General features: G+C 42.1%; 1 protein-coding gene across 6 annotated transcripts in view; it reads right to left on the bottom strand.

Annotated features, from left to right (window-relative positions):
- Window positions 1-20,587, bottom strand: part of FERMT2 (FERM domain containing kindlin 2) — a 100,585-nt gene that overhangs the window by 18,527 nt on the left and 61,471 nt on the right. For 4 of the 6 annotated variants that reach the window (XM_073350112.2, XM_073350106.2, XM_073350108.1 and 1 more), the window contains exons 4-8: window positions 17,051-17,185; window positions 3,629-3,661; window positions 2,964-3,189; window positions 2,760-2,862; window positions 2,237-2,344 (exon numbers count right to left, since the gene is read on the bottom strand). In XM_073350112.2, coding sequence (XP_073206213.1) covers window positions 2,237-2,344; window positions 2,760-2,862; window positions 2,964-3,189; window positions 3,629-3,661; window positions 17,051-17,185 — 605 coding nt within the window. The remainder of the gene's footprint in view (window positions 1-2,236; window positions 2,345-2,759; window positions 2,863-2,963; window positions 3,190-3,628; window positions 3,662-17,050; window positions 17,186-20,587) is intronic. The other 2 variants (XM_073350109.1, XM_073350110.1) reach the window with 1 other exon arrangement.

Below are 20,587 nucleotides of genomic sequence, written 5' to 3'. Positions count from 1 at the left end.
TAGTTTTCTCTTCAGCATCCTCGTTTCTTCACATCAGTTGGTTTCCACTTGCCAGCCTCCTGGGGAATCTGTGGGTTGGCATCCACAGTGCATGCCTCAAATACATCCTGCAATTCCTGATGAGCTGATGGTTGGTGATTTCTCAGCTCTCTCCATTGGCGACTAAGTCTTTCCAACCAGTGCCCATCATCTTTTCTAGGCACTTATTTTTGAAGGCATCTAGTTAAGTGTCTAATATTTTGGTAGATCTCCAGCTCTCTCAGCCATATGCTAGCACTGAGATTATGTTTACATTAAAAATCCTCGGTTTTGTTTGAGCACTGTATATCTTTGATTTCCATATCTCACGGAGTCTAATAAATGCTGGGGATGCCTTTCCCATCCTTGATGTCACTTCCTTCTTGAGGTCTCCATTAGTCAATATGATGCTGCCCAGGTATGTAAACTGTTCTACTTTCTCGATATTTTTGTCTTCTACTTTGATATTACTGCTTGATGCCAGGTTTCAAGGATGTTTGTTTTAGCATAACTAGTTTTGAGTCCTACTTGGCCTGGTATTTTTGCCATATCGTCTGTGTAATTTTTTGAGGGACGTCATTCAGTTGCACAATATCAGCAGCAAAGTCTAGGTCTTCTATGTATTTGCCATCTACCCACACTATACCAGTGTTTGTATTGCAAATACACTTCATTATAACAAATAAAATGGCTGGGATTGCCATTTCAGCAACTGCTACTATCTAAATTCCTTCTATGTATTGCCTTGCAATAAAAGCAGCATTGTGCACATTCAGAAAAGTATTCATGCTCCTTAAAGACAGTGGCATAGAAACAACATTCAGATCTACAACAAATCTACAACACTAGAAGCAATTCTTCAAAGAAGTTAATGGATCAGCTACATTAGAGACTGCATCTCCAGCTATGGTGCTCCAAGAAGGTTGTGCGCCTCTGGGTCAATAAAGATCAGAGTGTCCAGCTAAAAGCACACAAAGCATCTCAGCTGAGGGGATCTGGCTGTGGAATGAACTTCCAAAGGAGTACAGAAAAATCCAGAGTCTAACCAGCTTCAGGAAATGTTGCAAAATCTATTTGATAAACCCTTTTTTTAATCATAAGCAGAATGGCATTCAAAGCATGATCTGCTCCCTCTTTTACCTCACCAGAAAAAACAAACAAAAAACCCCAAAAAACCTACACCCCCAAACAGAGCCTTCTATAACCTGAGGAAGAACGAGAGCCAGAAATTCCATGAAGTCCACTAGGGATTTTGCTACTGCCAATCTATTTTATGCTGCAGGCACTAGGGTAATGGGCAGCAGTATAAAACCCTAAAATAGAAATGATCTTTCCAGGGGAGAGCTATTTTCTCTGGTGTTCATTCAATAAGTATTTTTGAAGGCAGAAACTTGTGACTAAGTATTATAATCCAGAGAAGATATAATTGCCACAGCCATACCACAATTAAATCTACAAAGCTGAAACTCTTGATGTCACAGTGGATGTCAAACATCATGCACCTTGGGTTGCTCTTATAGGAAAACTGGAGAACAAATTTTTACATTCTTGCTTTCTCTCTTTTTCCCCCCCTTCAAAAATGACTGCCACGGGTTGAAATCCATACAGCCCTGGATCTGCTAGGCCAGAGATGTTTCTGCATGGTGGAGGAGAGAAGCAACCTGGCTGCCAGATATACTTGGGACCACCCTTAGACACAGTTTACAACCAGTCTTATGGAAATGAATGGTAAAAGCATTCACCACATGTATTACCGATGCCAAATTTGCACATAATATTCTGCACAACAGATAAATAGTTCTGGGAAACCCACAGATCATCATCAGCTGTTCTAGGGGCAAAGAGCCAGAAACATACAGTTCAGTAACCTAATGTACTTATTTGTATTTTTTTTTTAAAAAGCAAAAAAAAAAAAAAAAAAAAAGAGTCAAGATAGATACATACATCTTTGGGGAAAATAATCTAAATTCCTTTTCATGTGAAGTAACAAGAAGCAAATATTTAAATTACCTAAAAAGTTTAAGTAAACACTAGAGAATAGGAAACAAGCCAAGTTTCACTAGAACAGAAAGTTCAGCTTCCTGACAAAGATAAAGCAAGGCTTTTATTGAACTAGTTGAAGGGAATTTTAGTTTCAATCCACCCCTTGATTTAAAGCCTACAGAAGGCTACAAAATTGCAATGGAGTTCAATTAAAAAAAAAGGGTCCGTCTCTTACCTGTAACGCTGCAAACATCATCATTTCTTCTTCCGTACATTCTATTTCTTCTAAAAGAATAGCCCATTTAGATTGCTCATAAAGCTGGTTGATTCTGATTGCATCGTACTATAGTGAAACACAAACACACACCACACACACATAAAGCACCTGCAAAAGAAGGCCTGGGGCCCTTTACACTTCAAACATATCTAATTAAAAAGAGAACAAACATCACTCGACTTATTTTTACATCCAAATTTCTACTTGAAATTTAAATGCTAAACCACTTCGACATTGAAACAACCAGAATTCCCTTAACAGAGGCTCAGGCAACCACCTGCTTTTATTCATTTAGCAGAGTCTTGATGTGTAAACAAACATACAGTGTATTTATCATTTGAAAGACACAGGATCGCATTTTCACAGATGGGCAGCTGAGCAGTAGCCCATACAAATGGGCATGCAGGCATTCTGAGTGCAGACACTGATCTCCACTTTTTGAACGTTTGGCCATATGTACAAGACAGAAATAACTCAGTACCTTTGGATTCAAGTCAAAAAAATTGTAGTACTTGAACCGGAGCAGTAAGGCCTCATTTTCTTTCACATCTTGTTCCATGAGCGATCTTGACGAATCCAGCCATCTGCAAGTTGTCAACAACAGATAACAAAAAAGGGTCTGGTTGAGACTTCGTAACCATTTTAAGAATGCAGTTTAAGTTTTTAATATATGTCTTTAACTCACCCTTGGTTGATCTTAGCTTTATCAAGAAGTGCTTGTGGCTTGTACATTTTTGCTAAGATTTCTGGGGATGTAATTGGCTGGCTGACAGCAAGTATACCAGGATTCCCTTCTGATAAAGCACTATCTCCAAACCAAGCAGAAGTTGGGGACAGAGGGCTTCCATCGTGAGAATCATAGGTGGGCGTCATTGTTTTGCTATAAAGTCCCGGACTTGAATATATGCTTCCTAACAGAACAGGAACAAACATGTGAAGTCAGCTTGTGTTCAAATTCTGTACGCTCGATGCAAAACAAATACAGTAAATAGATTTTAAAAATCCTGAGACTTAAAAAGAACAAAACACAAAAAACGGACACTGCAATGCTTGTTTTCCTATGAAAAGCTAACCTATTTTAACTATCCTTGATAAACAAGACAGATCAAAAGTTCACTTTACATTTAACCCATGTGAAAATACTTAGAAATCCACCCTTAGAGGTATGAACTGTGCCTTCTTATGTTTCTACAGCACCTAGCACGTTGGGGGTATTACTGGAGACAATAAAAGTAGATAATGTGTTGCTTACGCATTTTGAAAGTCAAAGTTTAGAAGAGTAGGAAAATAAGGAGACAGCCAAAGAAACCACAGGGGACAGGGACAAAAGTCTAATGAGGTGGGGCTCACCTTTCACTGGGCCGATGTAAAGAACATCAGTGCCTACAGAGAAGGAAAGAAAGGAAGTGAGAAGGCAAGAGGGAGACAATGAGAGAAGTCAGAAACAAAAAGGGACAGATGAAGAAAAACATGCACAACTGTAAAAGACTTAGAATATTTTGGTTACATGATGTCATGTTTGTTTGTTTTCGCAAGTTGGACTTGAAACCAAAACTACCCTGTTTAAACCATGCCCTAATTAAGTCAATTTTGACAGCCTCCATACATGTGAGATGTATCAGTAAGAGTAGCTGTTGCTATCTACTGACCAAACTTTATGAAATGTGCTGCTTACTCTTCAGAACAGCGTGTGGTCGCCTAGCCTTAAGGCCTGCCTTTTAAAAATAGCTGATAATTATTCTATTGAGTCTGGTAAATTTTTCAAGCCCACAAATTCTATTTGAGGGAAGTTTTCAATAACCCTGGGAGTGGTGTATGGGTCATTCACCAGTTTGGATATTTTGACTCCTCACCTCTGTGTAACAAATATGAAAAAGTCTGTTAGGCCTGATCATCACTTGCTCTCTTCAGTGGTGACCACTTTTCCCACTGTGTATATTTGTATTGCACATTGGAACAAAGGTGTAAACTTGAGAATGATGTATTTAAACAGATTTGTCTTAAAACTAGAGACGATGTGGTGAACTGGATATACAAAAAGCTTTTTTTTTTTAAATTTTTATTTATTTATTTATTAATAAAATGGCTTTGATTATACACCAATGACCTGGATTCTCTGAACTCCTTAATGACAATCTGAACAGTTTATTTAACTGCTGAGACACCGGGAGTTAAGATTTCTTAACATGACTGCAAATTGCCTTGCCTCTTTACTGCACTTAATGCTGGCGAGAGTCCAGCTACCCAGATGCAAAGCAGGTCCTGTTTAGCAGTTTTCAAGATACTTGTGTTGCCACAGTGTGTTCTGACCATCTCAGCTGTTTTTGAAATGGAAGAAATATGCAGTTGATCTGTATTCTGTCTCTCCCCAACTCTTGGCATCTCTCAAAAAAGCAGAATTTTAAATAAACCAACAGGTCACTCTGTAAAGGCTGCTTATTTTCACTTGAAAATGTGCAAGTCAGATTATATGTGCATTAAGTGGGGTGTGTGTGCGCGTGTGTGCGTGTAAAAATATTTCTCCAAAGTGTGTAGTACTTGGCAGGTTTGAGCTCAGCATGAAAGCTGCTCTATAACAATTAGATTTTTCAGCCAAGTCCCAGCACGAGCAGAGAGAAATTGAGTCTTTTGGTTCAACTATTTGACTTTAGACTCCTGGTTCTTGCAGAACTTTCAACAGTACATGGAAGGGTTTTCTCACTGTGTGTTCAGGCAAACCTGATACTTGGATAAAAAATACTCTCTCCTTATTGTCGTTCTAGAGAATGTTAATAAATAAATGGCCAATGTTTTGGCAGGCTGGCTTTCATCAGGGCACATGGACCAAATGAAGTCCCAACTTCAGAGTATTATTTATGCTGAAATTACAGTCATCAATCCTCAGGGGGTTTATTTGGAAAAAAAAAAAGTATCTCCTTCTTAAAGGGTGACAAAGGGTAGAATTTAAGCATCAGCTTAAGCAGCTCCCTGAAAAGTTAATTAAATAACAAAAAACAAAACATTCCTACCTGTTTAAAAGCAGTATGTTAGGGTACAGAGGTTACTTTACTCATTCATTTTGTGAGTTAGGGGAGGGAGAATTTTTGCAAGGTGGAGATGGATGGTAAAAGGGCAAGAGTGAAGAAATGAAAGGAGAGATGAGAGATTGGGTTTGTATTAAAACAACGTCTATTTCAGTCTTCAGTTAGGCCATTCATTCATATTGCAAAATGCTTTTCTCAATTCAAAGCAGTTGGTCCAGAATTCTTTAAAAAGCTATTGTGTGTACTCCAAATCCAGTGTCACAGTACTGTCCTTTCTTTAATTCACCAGTGTAAAATACCTGCTCTTCAGAATAAGCTTTTCTTACTTAAGATATGCAACTGGCCCCTATGTCAGATTCGGGGGGGGGGGGGGGGGGAGGGTGGTTTTCCTTTTAAAAAGGAAACAGTTTTCTAGTTCACAAGGGTGCAAAGGAAAGATTCCAAATGTGAAAAGGAGGAAACTGATGTAGAGCTGGCTTCCTAAGTCTGCAGATATCTGGAAATAATGGAGAAGTAAACAGTCTCCATTTCTCTCACTGGAGGTATTCCTTTTAATTATCACACTAAGACCCAGACTTTCAAAAGTGAAGTACAACTACTACACACCTAATGAGCATTATTACAATTGTGTCTGCAAATCAGGCAGATGAGTTTGACGTCGCTTTAGTATAAATAAGATATATTTCCAACGTCTTGTACCCATTGGACAGCTCTACATCGGCGCAGCTGCACCACTGTAGCGCGTCTGGCGAAGATGCTCTATGCCGATGGGAGAGTGTTCTCCCGTAAGCAGAACTACTCCATCTCTGTGAGAGGCGGAAAGCTATCCTGGAGTGAGAGCGTCTCCCGCCAACATAGCCCCGGTGTGGACAGTGCTTAGATAGCTGTAACTTGCATCGCTCTAGGGGCTGTTCTTCTTTCAAACCTGAGTGATGCAAGTTAAAATCGACTTAAGCAGTAATATAGATCTGCCCATTGTTTTTCTTCTCTGAGGATTAAATTCCATTATTAGCTCTTCATTGCTTCTGTACAGATAGCCAGTGGTCATTCTCTCAGTTCACTGTTTTTCATGCCTTCTTTTAAAAGTATTACTATTGTGAAATGGAAGTGCAATGTAGTTACTTTTGTAAGGCTACACTGGTGCCCTAAAAAGAAAAGGAGTACTTGTGGCACCTTAGAGACTCACCAATTTGAGAATAAGCTTTCGAGAGCTACAGCTCACTTCATCGGATGCATACTGTGGAAACTGCAGAAGACCTAGGCACTCAATTAAACCAGACTCAAAGTGCTTCTATGGTCAGAAGAATGACTGTGTAAAATCAGTGCCATTTAATTCAGCAGATCCACACCCTGTACTCAGTCACATCCCCTTGATTTCTGTCACACATACATCCTAACTACTACTATCCGTGCGGGGGAGAAGATCCTGCTACAGCAGAGTAAGCCAGATTCTTTTCAAGCCTGCAAAAGCCATGGACTTCATTGGGATCAAATGCAGGCCAACACACTCCACTGGCGAAAATCACACCCTAAAATATGTCTCAAGCAATCAGTTCTCCGCTGCTCTTAGAAAACTATTCCCAATCTATAGCCTTGCCTTTACTAGGAAAAGAGGTGTGTCTTAACACATCCTAAAACCCTAGTGTAGACAAGGCAGTTTGTTAGTTTTAATATGTTAGCTGGCTGAAGGAAACTATAATGGGGAGTTCAGGTTTACCTTGACCAACTACCACAAATTAAAGCTACAAACTTTTGTTGTTTACACTAGGATATTGTTCACCATGTGCTAAAAATACACCTTTTTAAAATACAACGCAATCAGGTTTACACAGTTGTTCCAATGTGCAATACAAATATACACAACAGGAAGAGTGCTTACTGCTGGAGCGAGTGCGTGCAGTTATTCATCAGATTGCTGCCTAAGAGGCAAGCCTTGTGCTCATCTTCCATGCCCACAGAAAAAGTGGGAAGGGAGGAAGAGCCTTGAGAGTAGAGCTGTACGTGGAGTGGGATACTGTTGGATACTGGGAACCTGCATAGGAGATTTACACTCAAAGCGTGCTACAGAATCGCAGCTCCTCGGTGATCCTTTCTCGAAAGGCTCCTAGAATGGAGAAGGACCAGGGCATCAAAAGTGATGTGGAAAAGCTGGCTGCATCCCTTGTTGGAACTGCAGACAGTGAGAAAAGCAGCTACTGCAGCCTCAAGGTAGTAACAGCAGCTGCGGTACAGCTCTATGCCACACCGGAGCCTAGGGGATGATTGCATTCCTTTTCTCCCTAGCTCAGAACCTGGGTGGGGACACCATCTGCCCTGAAGGGATTACAATATATATATAAAATTGCATCCACACGCATGGGCGAGGACACACACAAACTCATTCAGGTTGCCAAGTCAAGCACTCAAATAGTAAAAACTTGAAGAGTGGTCAGTTTGGATGAGCTATTACCAGCAGGAGAGTGAGTTTGTGTGTGTGTGGGGGTGGGGGGGGATGTGAGAAAACCTGGATTTGTGCAGGAAATAGCCCAACTTGATTGTCATGCACATTGTGTAAAGAGTTGTCACTTTGGATGGGCTATCACCAGCAGGAGAGTGAATTTGTGGGGGGGGCGGGGGGGTGGAGGGTGAGAAAACCTGGATTTGTGCTGGAAATGGCCCACCTGATAATCACTTTAGATAAGCTATTACCAGCAGGACAGTGGGGTGGGAGGAGGTATTGTTTCATATTCTCTGTGTGTATATATAAAGTCTGCTGCAGTTTCCACGATATGCATCTGATGAAGTGAGCTGTAGCTCACGAAAGCTTATGCTCTAATAAATTGGTTAGTCTCTAAGGTGCCACAAGTACTCCCTTTCTTTTTGTGAATACAGACTAACATGGCTGTTACTCTGAAACAACTCAAATAGTAGAAAATACAATTAATATTTTTCTGTGCAAACTATTTCCCAGACTCCTTGTTGTTTTTGTGGATACAGACTAACATGGCTACCCCCTGATACTTAACTATTTCACTATTTTCTCCTGCCTCCATACATCTCTGCCTCCTGCTGAATCCATGTTTAAACAGAAAAATAAGAATGACAAATGTGAATGATAAATGGGAACTGTTTAAGAACATTTTGCTAGGTGCCCAGAAAACTTCTTGGCTAAGGGAAGTGAGAGCAGCAATAATACAAATTATATCTGTAAGACAAAAAAAAAAAGGGGGGGGGGAGGGGGGAATTTGATCGCAATTAATATAAATTAGAAGTTAAAAATTATAGAAAATTGTTAAGGGGTACAAAAGAACACAGAAAATCTATGGCCAGCAGAGTTAAGGACAGTAAGAAAGAGGTGGGGGTTTTTTGCTTTTGTTTGGTTGTTCTTTTTAAAAGCACAAGAGAAACAAAAGGAACCCTGAGAATGGCACTGGTCCATTATTAGATGGAAATGGTAGAGCTATTGATAATAATGCAGAAAAGGCGAAGGGTTCAATAAATATTTTTGTTTTGAATTTGGAAAAAAGCCAGATGTACCTGCCACAATAAAATATTTTCCATTTCAGCTGTAACTAACGAGGATGTTAAATAGCAGCTACCAAAGTTAGACATCTTTAAGTCAGCAAATTTGGATAACTTGCATCCAAGAGTTTTAAAAGAGCTACCCCAAGAAACTCTGTGGACTATTAATGTTAATTTTCAGTAAGTCTTGCAATACTAGGGAAGCTCGAAAGGACTGTGAAAAAGCTAATGTACCAATATTTTAAAAGGATAAATGGGATGACCTGGGTAATTATAAATAAAGAATTAGAAGAGAATAATACAATTAGTGCCAATCAACATGAGTTTATGTAAAACAGATCTTGTCAAACTATCATTTTGATAGGATTACAAGTTTGGTTGATGTTACACTTAAGACTTCTACAAGGCATTGGATTTGGTTCTGCACAACATTTTGATTAAGAAACTATAACATACAAAGTCAGCATGGCACAAACGTCTCAAAATGTAATTATAAATAAGGAATCATCGAATGGGTGTGTGTCTCTTGAAGTCCCATACGGATCAGTTCGTGGCCCTATGTTATTTAATATTTTTATTTATGACCTGGAAGAAAACAAAATCAATAAAGTTGCAGATGACACAGATTGTGGGAGTGGTAAATAATGAAGACGACATGCCACTGATAAAGAGTAATCTGGATTGCGTGGCAAATTGGGTATAATCCAACAATATATGCATTTCAACCTTGCCATAATGTAAGATCATACATTGAGGAACAAACAATGAAGCCATACAAAGGAGGGGAGGGGTCCTATCCTGGAAAGCAGTGACTCTGAAAAAGACGTAGGGATCATTGCGGATACCTAGCTAACCATGGGCTTCCAGTGCGACACTGTGGTCAGAAGGGCTAATGCTATCCTTGGATGCAGAAACAGGGGAATTTCAAATAGGAGTATGGATGTTATATTACTTCTGTCTCCAGATCAGGGTCTGAATAGTGGGCAGTAAATAAGGAATTCAGAGATTCGGATTTTTATGGCCAGAAGAGACCTTCGTGTTCATCTAGTCCAAGGGTCTCAGAGTCCCAGCCCATGAACCTCCCCACTGCGTCCCGTGGCGGCGAGACCCATGCAGCCATGCTGCCGGCTGTCTGAGGCAGGCGCTGCCCCCTGCAGCTCCCATTGATTGCGGGAGAGGAACAGAGATACCATCACTAGTCATGGGGCAGAGTCCGCCATGAAGGCAGAGTCACTTCTTCCCCCACAATGAATATAAACAAGTCAACATACCGAACACCTATCTGATGCCCACCTTGCTGCAATCTTGAAGGTTTCAACGGACCAGTCACTGAGGCCAAACATCAACAAACTGACAGAACTGAAGCATTGCCAGGTGCCTGGCAAACACTAAACACTCTCTGGCAGGTGAAGAATCGTATAAAGTTCAATGACAATTTTATTATTTCTAAGAAATTCGAAATAAAAAATACAATATAAACGTTTTCTTTTCTGAACACCATCTTCAGTGACAGTATTGGCCCGCTGGGAGGATCTGAGGACTGGCAATGGCCCTAAGGTAAACTGAGTTTGAGACCCGTGATCTAGTCTAATCTCCTGCATCATGCAGGCAGTTGGACTTCCATGAATTAATTTCTGCCTCACGTCCAACAGTTGTGGTTGAACTAGAGCATATTTTTAAGGGCTTGTCTAGAGAGCACTGCAGTGTGGTCTATGAGGGTGTGAAGTGTACAGCTCCCTAGTGTGTGGTGCTGTAATTGCCCTGGGTAGACCTATGTAGAGCATGAATGAAAAGATACCTAGTTTGTATTGAATGTAGTCCTGTAGGACTATATTAACACACACTAGGTATCTTTTCGTTCTCACCAGCAGGATCTATATGGGGCAGTTATGAGTGAAGCACATTAGAGCGCTCTACAGCTAAAACCGCACAGAACCACACTGTGGGGCCATGCTGCTATATTGAAGAGCCCTGCATCAAATTTGTGTTCCCAATGCAGGTTCTTAAATACAGAAATCAAATCACCCCTTAACCTTCTATTTGGGAAGCAGAATATAGTGAGTTCCTTCAGTCTCACTGCCAGGCCTAGTTTCCAGTCCTTTAATCATTCCCATGGCTTTTCTCTGAACCCTCTGCAATTTTTCAGCATCTTTCTTGAAGCGTAGACACCAGAACTGAACACGGTATTTCAGTAGTGGGCACACTAGTGTCAAATACAGAATTGTTAGTTTCCTCACAGGATTTTCTCTCATGCTCATCCCTAGAGTCTCAGCACTTTGCGAACACTGATTTATTTTCCCAACGCCCCATGAGATGAGGGAGATGCTATCCCCGTTTTACAGATGGGGAAAGGGAGGCACAGAGACACGAAAGTAAAACGTATACACTATGTCACAGTTCCTGGGCAAACTGCGCCTCTGACACCTCCTGATTTGTGTTCCCTGTAAGCCGTGCAGCAGGCTCTCAAGGGCAGCGCAGGCAAGTGGGGAAGAGGAGCCCCTCCCCAAGTCTGGCCCGGCCCCGCCGGCGAGAGGAGACCCTCCCGCAGTCCAGCCCTGCTGGAGCTGCGGTGGCTGGGGAGAGGCACCTCTCACCCAGCCCCACCTGCTGGGTTGCAGGGAGTCCTCTCCTCCCACTGCAGCCCTGGGACAGCCTGCACCACAACCCCCATATCTGCAGTCCCACCCCAGAGCCTGCACCCCAACCCTCTGCCCTAGTCCCGAGCCCTCTCCCGTACCCCTCATCCCCAGCCCCACCCCAGAGCCCTCACCACTCACAGCACCCAACCCTGTGCCCTGAGCCCCCTCCCACACTCCCAACCCCTCAGCCCCACCCCCACCACACAGGACTTCCGCACATGGACATAAAAATTAGAGGGAACACTGCTCCTAATCTATCCGTCTCAGGATCAAGCCGTTACCTCCATTGGGGTGGGGGAGAACTCATCACATAAATTCCCCCACATCCAGATTGGGCCTTGGGTTGCAGTCACCTGGAATTAACCTATCACCTCAGCAGGCGTGACCTAGGCTCAGAACTTGCAGTTTTATCCCTTCTGAGACCAATGACAGTGATCAATACGGTGACCAGACAGCTTCCTTAAAGTGAAGTATTATTTATTTTTAGATCAAAGGCATTTCAGCAAAAAGATCTCTTAAAACCAATAAAGCAGACTGTACACACATCTAGCTTTTCCTTAAGGCTTACCATTCCCTGGCCCCACTTCTTTAGACACCCTCCACAGAGCCTCTTCTCTCTCTAGATACAGTAGCTGACAAGTAACCCAGCCTCCCTCCTAGACTCCCTTAGGAGTGCTTTTTAACCTTTTAGTGTTCTTTTAGTCTCTGTGCTGGACACTGGGAGATACCAGGTTTGCAACGCCTTGGAGACAATTACTGAAGCTAACCGCTTGCCTCGCTGTCTTTCAAGTGCATACTAAGGTGTCCTTATTTAGCTCTAAGTTGCTTTCCTGCTTGCTTTTCCCACAGCCTCCTATTAAGCTAGATCAATATACTCAGAGAGAAAATTCTAACCAACCGCCACAGCTATACAGTAACCACATCTCAGTGACCAGTTCACATCAATGTCAGTAAAACTATTACACATCAGCATTCATAGGTTAATATATAGCAAGGACACCGGGGATGGGGAAGAGAGCAATTCCATGCCTATCACGTGCTAATTTGGGGCATCCAATCTGAGACACTGAAAACATGATTTTTCAGGGTATGTAGTATTATGGAACAGGCAAAGCATAACTCCCACTGTCTTTAGTTACCGGTATGAGTGCTCAGCACTCCTGAAAAATCAGACACCCACAGTAGGTGTAAGGCACCCAGAAAATGAGGAACACACAGCTAGTGGCTACCTATGAAAAATTTGGTTTAAGTGACTTGCCTATAGCATCACACAGGAATTCTGTGACAGTGGCAGGTACAGAATTCAATTGCACAGAGCAACATTCAACTGCCTTAACTACTTGCCCATCCTTTCTCTTCCTGCAACCCCCGCCTCATTCACCTTACACCTTTTGCAACAAATGAGACCGTGATTCCTTCAGACAACTGACTCTTCCCTGTACAACTCTGAGCTTAGGCCTGCCCGTCCCAGCACTTGCAATGGGTATACATCCCATTGCCAGGGATATGCTGTGCACTGAATGAAACAGCACTCCTGTGGAAGAGAGACTATGTGATCATGTAACTAAAAACTGTATCATAATGTATCAGCACAAAGGGGTAAATTAAGGTTTCCCAGGCAACCTTAGCTCTGGCATTTCCTAACTTCTGAGCACTTGACTTTGCATTCTTAATGTACTATTTCCTTTCTTCAAAAAAGCACGCCATTGTGTGTTATTATATTGACACCCACAAGGGACATCAGCAGGGTTGGAATTTTTAGATCTACCACACAGAGGTTGGCTCTTGTGCTAATGGCGTAACTGACAGGAGTAACAGGTTGTAATCCTCTATATGCACCAGCAGTAGAAAGGGCTGAGACTTTGCCAGAGGATTTCGCAGATACTTACTGACTGCAGAGGATCAGTAAGATTAAGCGATTGTGGGTTTCATTTCAAGCTCTGTAGTGGACTGTACGCTAGTAGGCACAGACTTTTCTGTGCATTTTCTCTCCCTCTCCCCAGTCTCAATAACCTACTTGTTCCTCATCCTCACTGACTGAGTCCCAGTCTCCCTTCCCCAGATGCCTCATCCAATCTCTCAGTGCCTCCCCCAGTTCCAGCTCCTTGTCCAGCCACTCCCTGCACCTTGGCTCCCTGTAAGATCTGGCTCCCCTTCCTCCTGACCCACTGATACTCAGTCTCCTTGTCCAGCCAGTAAGTGTCTCATCCTTTGGTTTCCAGTTCCCCTCTTCAACTCCTGCTAACCTCCAGTGTGGGTCTTCCCAGGCTCCTAAATCTACTCTCTCCCTCACTGGCTCTGGTCCCCTCTCAGTTCGAATCAGGTGGCTTCCTCTTCTTTGCTGACTGGGTATGAACAAAAGTGGGGCATTAAGAGCAGAGAAGAGACAAGCTCTCTGCTCTCATTTTCTGTGTCTGGACCCACCACAGTCTGGAACTGCTGGGAATTTCAACTACAAGGAAGTTCTGCTTAGTCCTCTGCAGCACTGGACTGAAACATGCCCAGTGTGGATAGAATCTTCAGGGAATTAAGCTGCAAAGCTCTAGCAAAAAGAAAAGGAGTACTTGTGGCACCTTAGAGACTAACCAATTTATCTGCGCATAAGCTTTCGTGAGCTACAATTCACTTCATGGGATGCATTCAGTGGAAAATACAGTGCGGAGATTTATATACACAGAGAACATGAAACAATAGGTGTTACCATACACACTGTAAGGAGAGTGATCACTTAAGGGGAACTATTACCAGCAGGAGGGGGGGAGGGACCTTGTATAGTGATAATCAAGGTGGGCCATTTCCAGCAGTTGACAAGAATGTCTGAGGAACAGTGGAGGGAAATAAACATGGGAAAATAGTTTTACTTTGTGTAATGACCCATCAACTCCCAGTCTCTATTCAAGCCTAAGTTAATTGTATCCAGTTTGCAAATTAATTCCATTGTTTCATGTTCTCTATGTATATAAATCTCCCCACTGTATTTTCCACTGAATGCGTCCGATGAAGTGAGCTGTAGTTCACGAAAGCTTATGCCCAGATAAATTGCTTCATTTCGAAGGTGCCACAAAGTACTCCTTTTCTTTTTGTGTATACAGACTGACACGGCTGCTACTCTGAAAGCTCTAGCAAGTCTCTACTGAACATGTCTGAACTTACTGATTTTTTCAAATGCTTATAACTAGGACAAATTTGAGCAGATTTTCTCAGGGATGGCAAGAAGCACAGTCCTCACAAGGCCATAACCTCTGCCAAATTTCAAGTTCCTGCTCCAAACCACAGGAGGTGCTAGAATTTCCTTTACAAAATGGCTATATATTTTTCAACATGGGCAAAACAATGTATTTTCCCCCAATCTCATTCCCCGAAACAGATTTACCATTTTAGCTGAAACTTAAAATAAATAAAATAAAATAAATAAATGTCTGACTAAAGTGGACACTGGCATGGAAAATTTCAGACTGAATGGTTACCGTTTGGCAAAGTAAGGCTACGATTTAGTCACGAGTATTTTTAGTATAAGTCATGGACAGGTTACGGGCCACGAGTTTATTGCCCATGATCTGTCCATGACTTATACTAAAAATACCTGTGATTAAATCTGGGGGGGGGGGGGTACGGGACACTAGGGGGACGCTGCTGGTGGGGGCACAGAGGGCCAGCGGCACCAGCTGCCGGGGCCATCAGACTGTGGCTGCTCTGGCCAGACACCCGGGGACCGCTGCCTGGGGCCTCCGGAGCAGCAGCTGGTGTGGCCGTCTCCGGGGCCACCTGAGGAGCTGGCCCCGGAGCCAGCTGCTTGGGCGGCCCTTGGGTCACCCACACTGGTCCCTGTAGAAGTCACGGAATCCGCGACTTCTGCGACCTCCATGATAGACACCGAGCCCTACCTATAAGCAACTGAAAACAGGATCTTATAATAAATGTCAGGTAACCTTAGATGTCAGCAGCACTATCAGCTTTGCCTACAGTTATTTGCCTAGAAGTCCAGCGTCTACTGGTCAGGGTATCTCAATGTGCAGAATGTACCTATGTAAATCCGTAAGCATAGAGACAGGCATGACCTGAAATGATTACTCATGTCACATGAGTACTCAATAGCACAGAAATGGTATCAGTGCAGTACCAGGGCAAACTGAACAGCTGTTAATTATCGTGAGGATATTCAAGTTAAATATATGCAATTTCTATTTAATGGGATAGAAACTTTACAGTTAAATGCATTTAACTAAATCACAGCAAGCAAACATAGGCTCATATGCCGAACTAAAGGCAGCACTTAAAGATGCAGAGATGCCTTAACCCCACACCAGACCTGGGTAGCCAACTGATTTGGGTGAAGGGAAGGAAAAAAACTATTTTCACTCGATTCCCTTGCTAGTTCAGAATCATTGGTGGTTCTGATAATGTCAGTGTTATGTCCACCGCTGGTATTTTAAGAGCAATTAAGGAAGATATTACAAGTGTAACTTCTTGTCTACACTTCCCTTCCTGTGCTTGATTAATAAGCAACATCTTTAGAAGACATGCAGTTCTGAAACATGCAGAGAACTAGAATGTACTGCTGAAAGCATTTGTAAAGGTCCATTCTAGTTTAAGGTTCTCATGACTGGTGCAATATTCTCCTTCAGTTACTGGATTTACAACACCACCAAGGTGAAAGCAGTTCTGATGAACAACAGTTCAATTTTTCAAACAGACTACGTCTGGCTCAATTTAACATTCACAGTAAGTAATGCATCCGATGAAGTGAGCTGTAGCTCACGAAAGCTTATGCTCAAATAAATTTGTTAGTCTCTAAGGTGCCACAAGTCCTCCTTTTCTTTTTGCGGATACAGACTAACACGGCTGTTACTCTAAGAAACCACAGTAAGTATATTTTCTCTGTAGTGCAATTGTTCTGTTTCTGTGAGCCACTGTTCAAACTATCTACCAGATACGCAAACCATTCCACCATTAGAAATTATACAATGAACAAAGAACATGAGGTTAACTTTTAATATTAACAGTCTGAAGCTTGTGCCTTTATATAAAGAATACTAATACAAGTAAAACTCTTTCAAGCTTTATGGAATCTGCTTAGAATAGAGAACACCCATTGTTCAGCCTTTCATAATTCATACAAAGACAGAATTCCTGCAGTAACACAGTGACAAAGCCAACATGCAAGTCATTCTATATACAAGTGCAGCTAGGTATTTGTGATAATATGGGACAAGGAAAAGCTTAGAAATTAATAAAAAGACTGGACACTCCATTTAACTCCCTCTGTAACAGGGTAAGAAAACACATCAGTAACATACCCTAGACACTAAAAGAATCAGACTCAACTTTAAAAAAATAAAAATCAAAATATTTGGCATTGTTCTATTTTACATATGTAAAAGCATTTAGAATTCATTCATACAACTACTAAATAGCTCTCAGATGACTTCTGCAAAGTTTATTTGCAGTGCATTTCTTGTGCAGGCACCAATGGATTAGGTGTGACCAATACATCTTTTCCTTTAACATATGCTCCAATATACTACTTGACCTTCCTTCCCCTTCCTCTTGCTCCTTTCCCTTCCCAGCCTCCTTCCCCCAAATAACTCCAGAAACAAGTTTAGGCTCACCTGATCCTGGAGTGATTAACGGTCCCTCCAGTTCAAGCACCTCATCTTCACTTTGGTCATCTATCTTTCTCTTCTTTTTTTTTGTTGGATCCCTGGGTTTCCTCAAGAGAGAGAGTTCTTCTGGATGTCTGATGTCTGGGGAGAAAATTACCATTTTAATAAAGAAAACATTGTTTCTACTGTTGACAAATTCAAATAACTTGCAGACTTTAACCTGGGAAATTGTCCTGCAAACAAGGCTGTGTGCGTGGAAATAAACAAAGATTTTGGCAACACTTCTCAGTATGGAATTGTCAAATTAGCCTTTTGGGGGGGGGGGGGGGCGCTTAAAAGGAAATAAACCTGCAATTGTTTCCTGGCCAGATTTCCTGATCGAAACCTCTTTGATTTTTCTGACCATTAATAGGCTGAGGATGGATTTCTTATGAGCCAGTCCAGGTGCAGTTTCTGGGTTTGACTCCTATTACCTGAACTAACTGGGCTATTTGTACAGGTAATCACACTTTCACATAAACAGGTACAGTACATTACACTGAAATATTTCAAACGCCTGTTAGTCAGACTGGTTGTTGTGGCAAAAAAAAGACTCAAGGTATGATGCAAAGCATTTCAACTATTGACTAAGATTTTAAAAAATGGGCGCCTAAATATGGATTTGGGTGCCTAAATGATTGGCCAGAGCAGCACTTCTGAAAAAAATCAAACCACTCATTTAGACGCTGGAGTACAGGTTTAGGAACCTATCTTGAAGGACCAATTTTTAAAAATCTTGGCCACTGTGTTTATTTTCTATGATTAAAGTAAACACTCCACAATACCTATAGAATATATACCTGCATTTGATAAAACACTATTATGCCACAATTTGATAAAACCCCTACATTAGCAAAATGTAAAATGGGTTTATAGATTTCCCATAATCTCTAAAGCACATTATACAAAGAAAAGGGATAACAAAACCTTATGATTTTTTTAAATGAAGCCCCTCTAAGAGTCAGAGTTTGTGTCACAGAAATTATGGCCATGACAAACATGCAGGCTTTAAGTGTACTCTTATATTTGTTACTGTGAGTTTTGGCTTTGTTCTAGGGCAAGAGAGGTTTTAGGGCACTATATTTCTGACTGGCTGCTGAGGAGACCTAGGGATAGATTCACTAAGGTACTTAGGCACCTACATCCAATTTTTAGGCACCACTGAGATTAAAAAAACCCACTCAGCCATCACCTAACCCTGTAGACACCCAAATTCACTCGGCACCTATGTTTCTGCCTGTGAGCATGCATACTGCCTCCCTCTCGACATCCAGGTGTCTGCCTAAGCCCCAGAGCGACCCATGCACTAAGGGAAGATAGGCACTCCTCCGTCTAACTCACTTGCAGGGCCCGAGCCAATAGGTGTGTTCAGAGGCCACCTAACTCCACTCAAAACATCCAGAGCCAGAGCGAGAGAGAACAAGTGTATAGTCTGGTGGGTAGGACGCTCACCTGAGAGATGAGAGCCCAGGGTCCAGTCTCTCTGCTTCAATGACTATTTAGCCAAAGTGGAACAGTTTCAACAGGAGACTGAGGTAGACCCACATAAGAATATGCCACAGCTCAATGCTTAGGGCACCTACCTAAGAGGGGGCAGATGCCTCTTCAAATCCCACCTCTTCTCATGAGGTAGAGGGAGAATTTCAACTGGTCTCCCATACATCCCAGGTGAGTACTGAGTCACTGGGCTAAAGGTTATGCAGGAGGTCTCCTCCTCCTCCCACCACCCTCTAGTCTCCTCCCTGCAACCCAGCCTTAAGCACCTAGCTCTGTGAGAGGGGTGGGGGTTAGCACACACCCCTGTCATCAGCATCTCCCATTGGCTAGCTTAGGTGGCTACCCACCTAGCGTGCTAGCTTTTGTGAATGGCAGTCTAAGATGCGATCTCTCTACCTTCATTGTGTAGGGAGTCAAGGTGCTTAATTCAGACTCTGAGTCACAGTGTTGTTTCTGTGATTTCCTCGCCCGAGTCCCTTTGCGAGTTTAGCCCCGAGAAATCAATACATACAAACTGACATCTGAGAAAGGGAAAAGGTGGGTGAGTTGATATCTTTTATTGGACCAACTTCTGTTGGTGAGGGAGACAAGCTTTCGAGCCACACAAAGCTCTCCTTCAGAGACCTGTGGTGGAAAAGCTCATCTCTCTCCCCAACAGAAATTGGTGCAATAAGAGATATTACTTCACCCACCTTGTCTCTCTAATATCCTGGGACCGACATGGCTACAACTACACTGCATACATCTAAAATAAGATTATACAAAGATTGCTTATTGTGATGAACTGGACAAGAATGTACAGGGAAGGATTTCAGGTGGGGCTGACAAAAGAGAAGGCAAGCCCTCTACTCTGCCCACACAACTGAGGGTTTACACATCTTCTGAAGCACAGAAATAAAATTTTGTTCCTTCATCCCTGCGTGCGACCAGGATACTGGATGATTCTGAATTAGAGGGGAGAAGTGGATTTAATTTGACAATTAGTAATTCTGTTACACAGAAAACCCTCCCAACCCAAACCCTTGTTTCAATAACAGATGTTTGATTTAAAGCAATAGTGTCAAATTTTATTTTGACTTGACAAATTTCAAAAGATTTAAATTTTCTGATATCAAAGGGGCTCTATGGTACGATCAGATTAAAAGGGTAAACCTCTGAAAAACGTTTTTTCTGTTGTTTATGGGTCTTCATTTAGCCAATAACTTCTCCCTTGTTAACCGACTACAGAACTGCACCAGAGGTATCAATAGTCAGAGCACTAGACAGGCGGATGTTAACCAACCTGCCAGCTACAGCCATCCTGAGCAGGGTTAATTAAAATGCTGGCAATATACATGAATACTACCACAGGCAGAGCTGCACCACAGGAAGATTTTAGAAATAATGATAGTGCAGGCACGGCCAAAATGTCTAGCCCAAAGCAGCCATCAGCAAAATACACACACTAAACCACAAGATCATTTCAGACAAAGATGGTGCTTTGCTTATACCTGTCTGCACCCAACTCTTACTGGGAAACAGCTCTATAGGAAAATGAAGCCCACCATCTATCAAAACATAGAACTAATCCATAAACAAATTAGATGGAATTCAGAATTCCCTTGCTGAAACCAGAAAAAAAGTTCCGTGGGACTGATATTTGAGTAACTAAGCTAGGAAAGCATTCACCTGGACATGAAGCCATTTTAATGTAAGGACGAAAGACGGCAACATGCAGATCTAAGCTATAAAATATGTCAAGTGAAGATTACGAATAAGCATGGAAAGTGGAGTTTCAGCTGCAGAAGAGCTGTGTCTGTGCTCTGAACTCCACTGGCTGCTTTTAACTAGTTTCAGCAGACCCTGCATGACAATGGCAGGTAATACCGAGTTAGCACCATGTAAGACTTTGAATTCTTAGAGTAGCAAGGAAAGCAACCACATTTTCTTTTTCTAGCATCACATAGTGCGCTCAGGAAGAGACTTCCAGCCTTTAAATGTTAAGAAACCAAACAAGTTTTACCTTTG

This window comes from Lepidochelys kempii, chromosome 6 (assembly GCF_965140285.1).
Source record: "Lepidochelys kempii isolate rLepKem1 chromosome 6, rLepKem1.hap1, whole genome shotgun sequence".
Lineage (NCBI taxonomy): Eukaryota > Metazoa > Chordata > Testudines > Cheloniidae > Lepidochelys > Lepidochelys kempii.
This window is presented reverse-complemented; position numbering and strand designations above follow the sequence as displayed.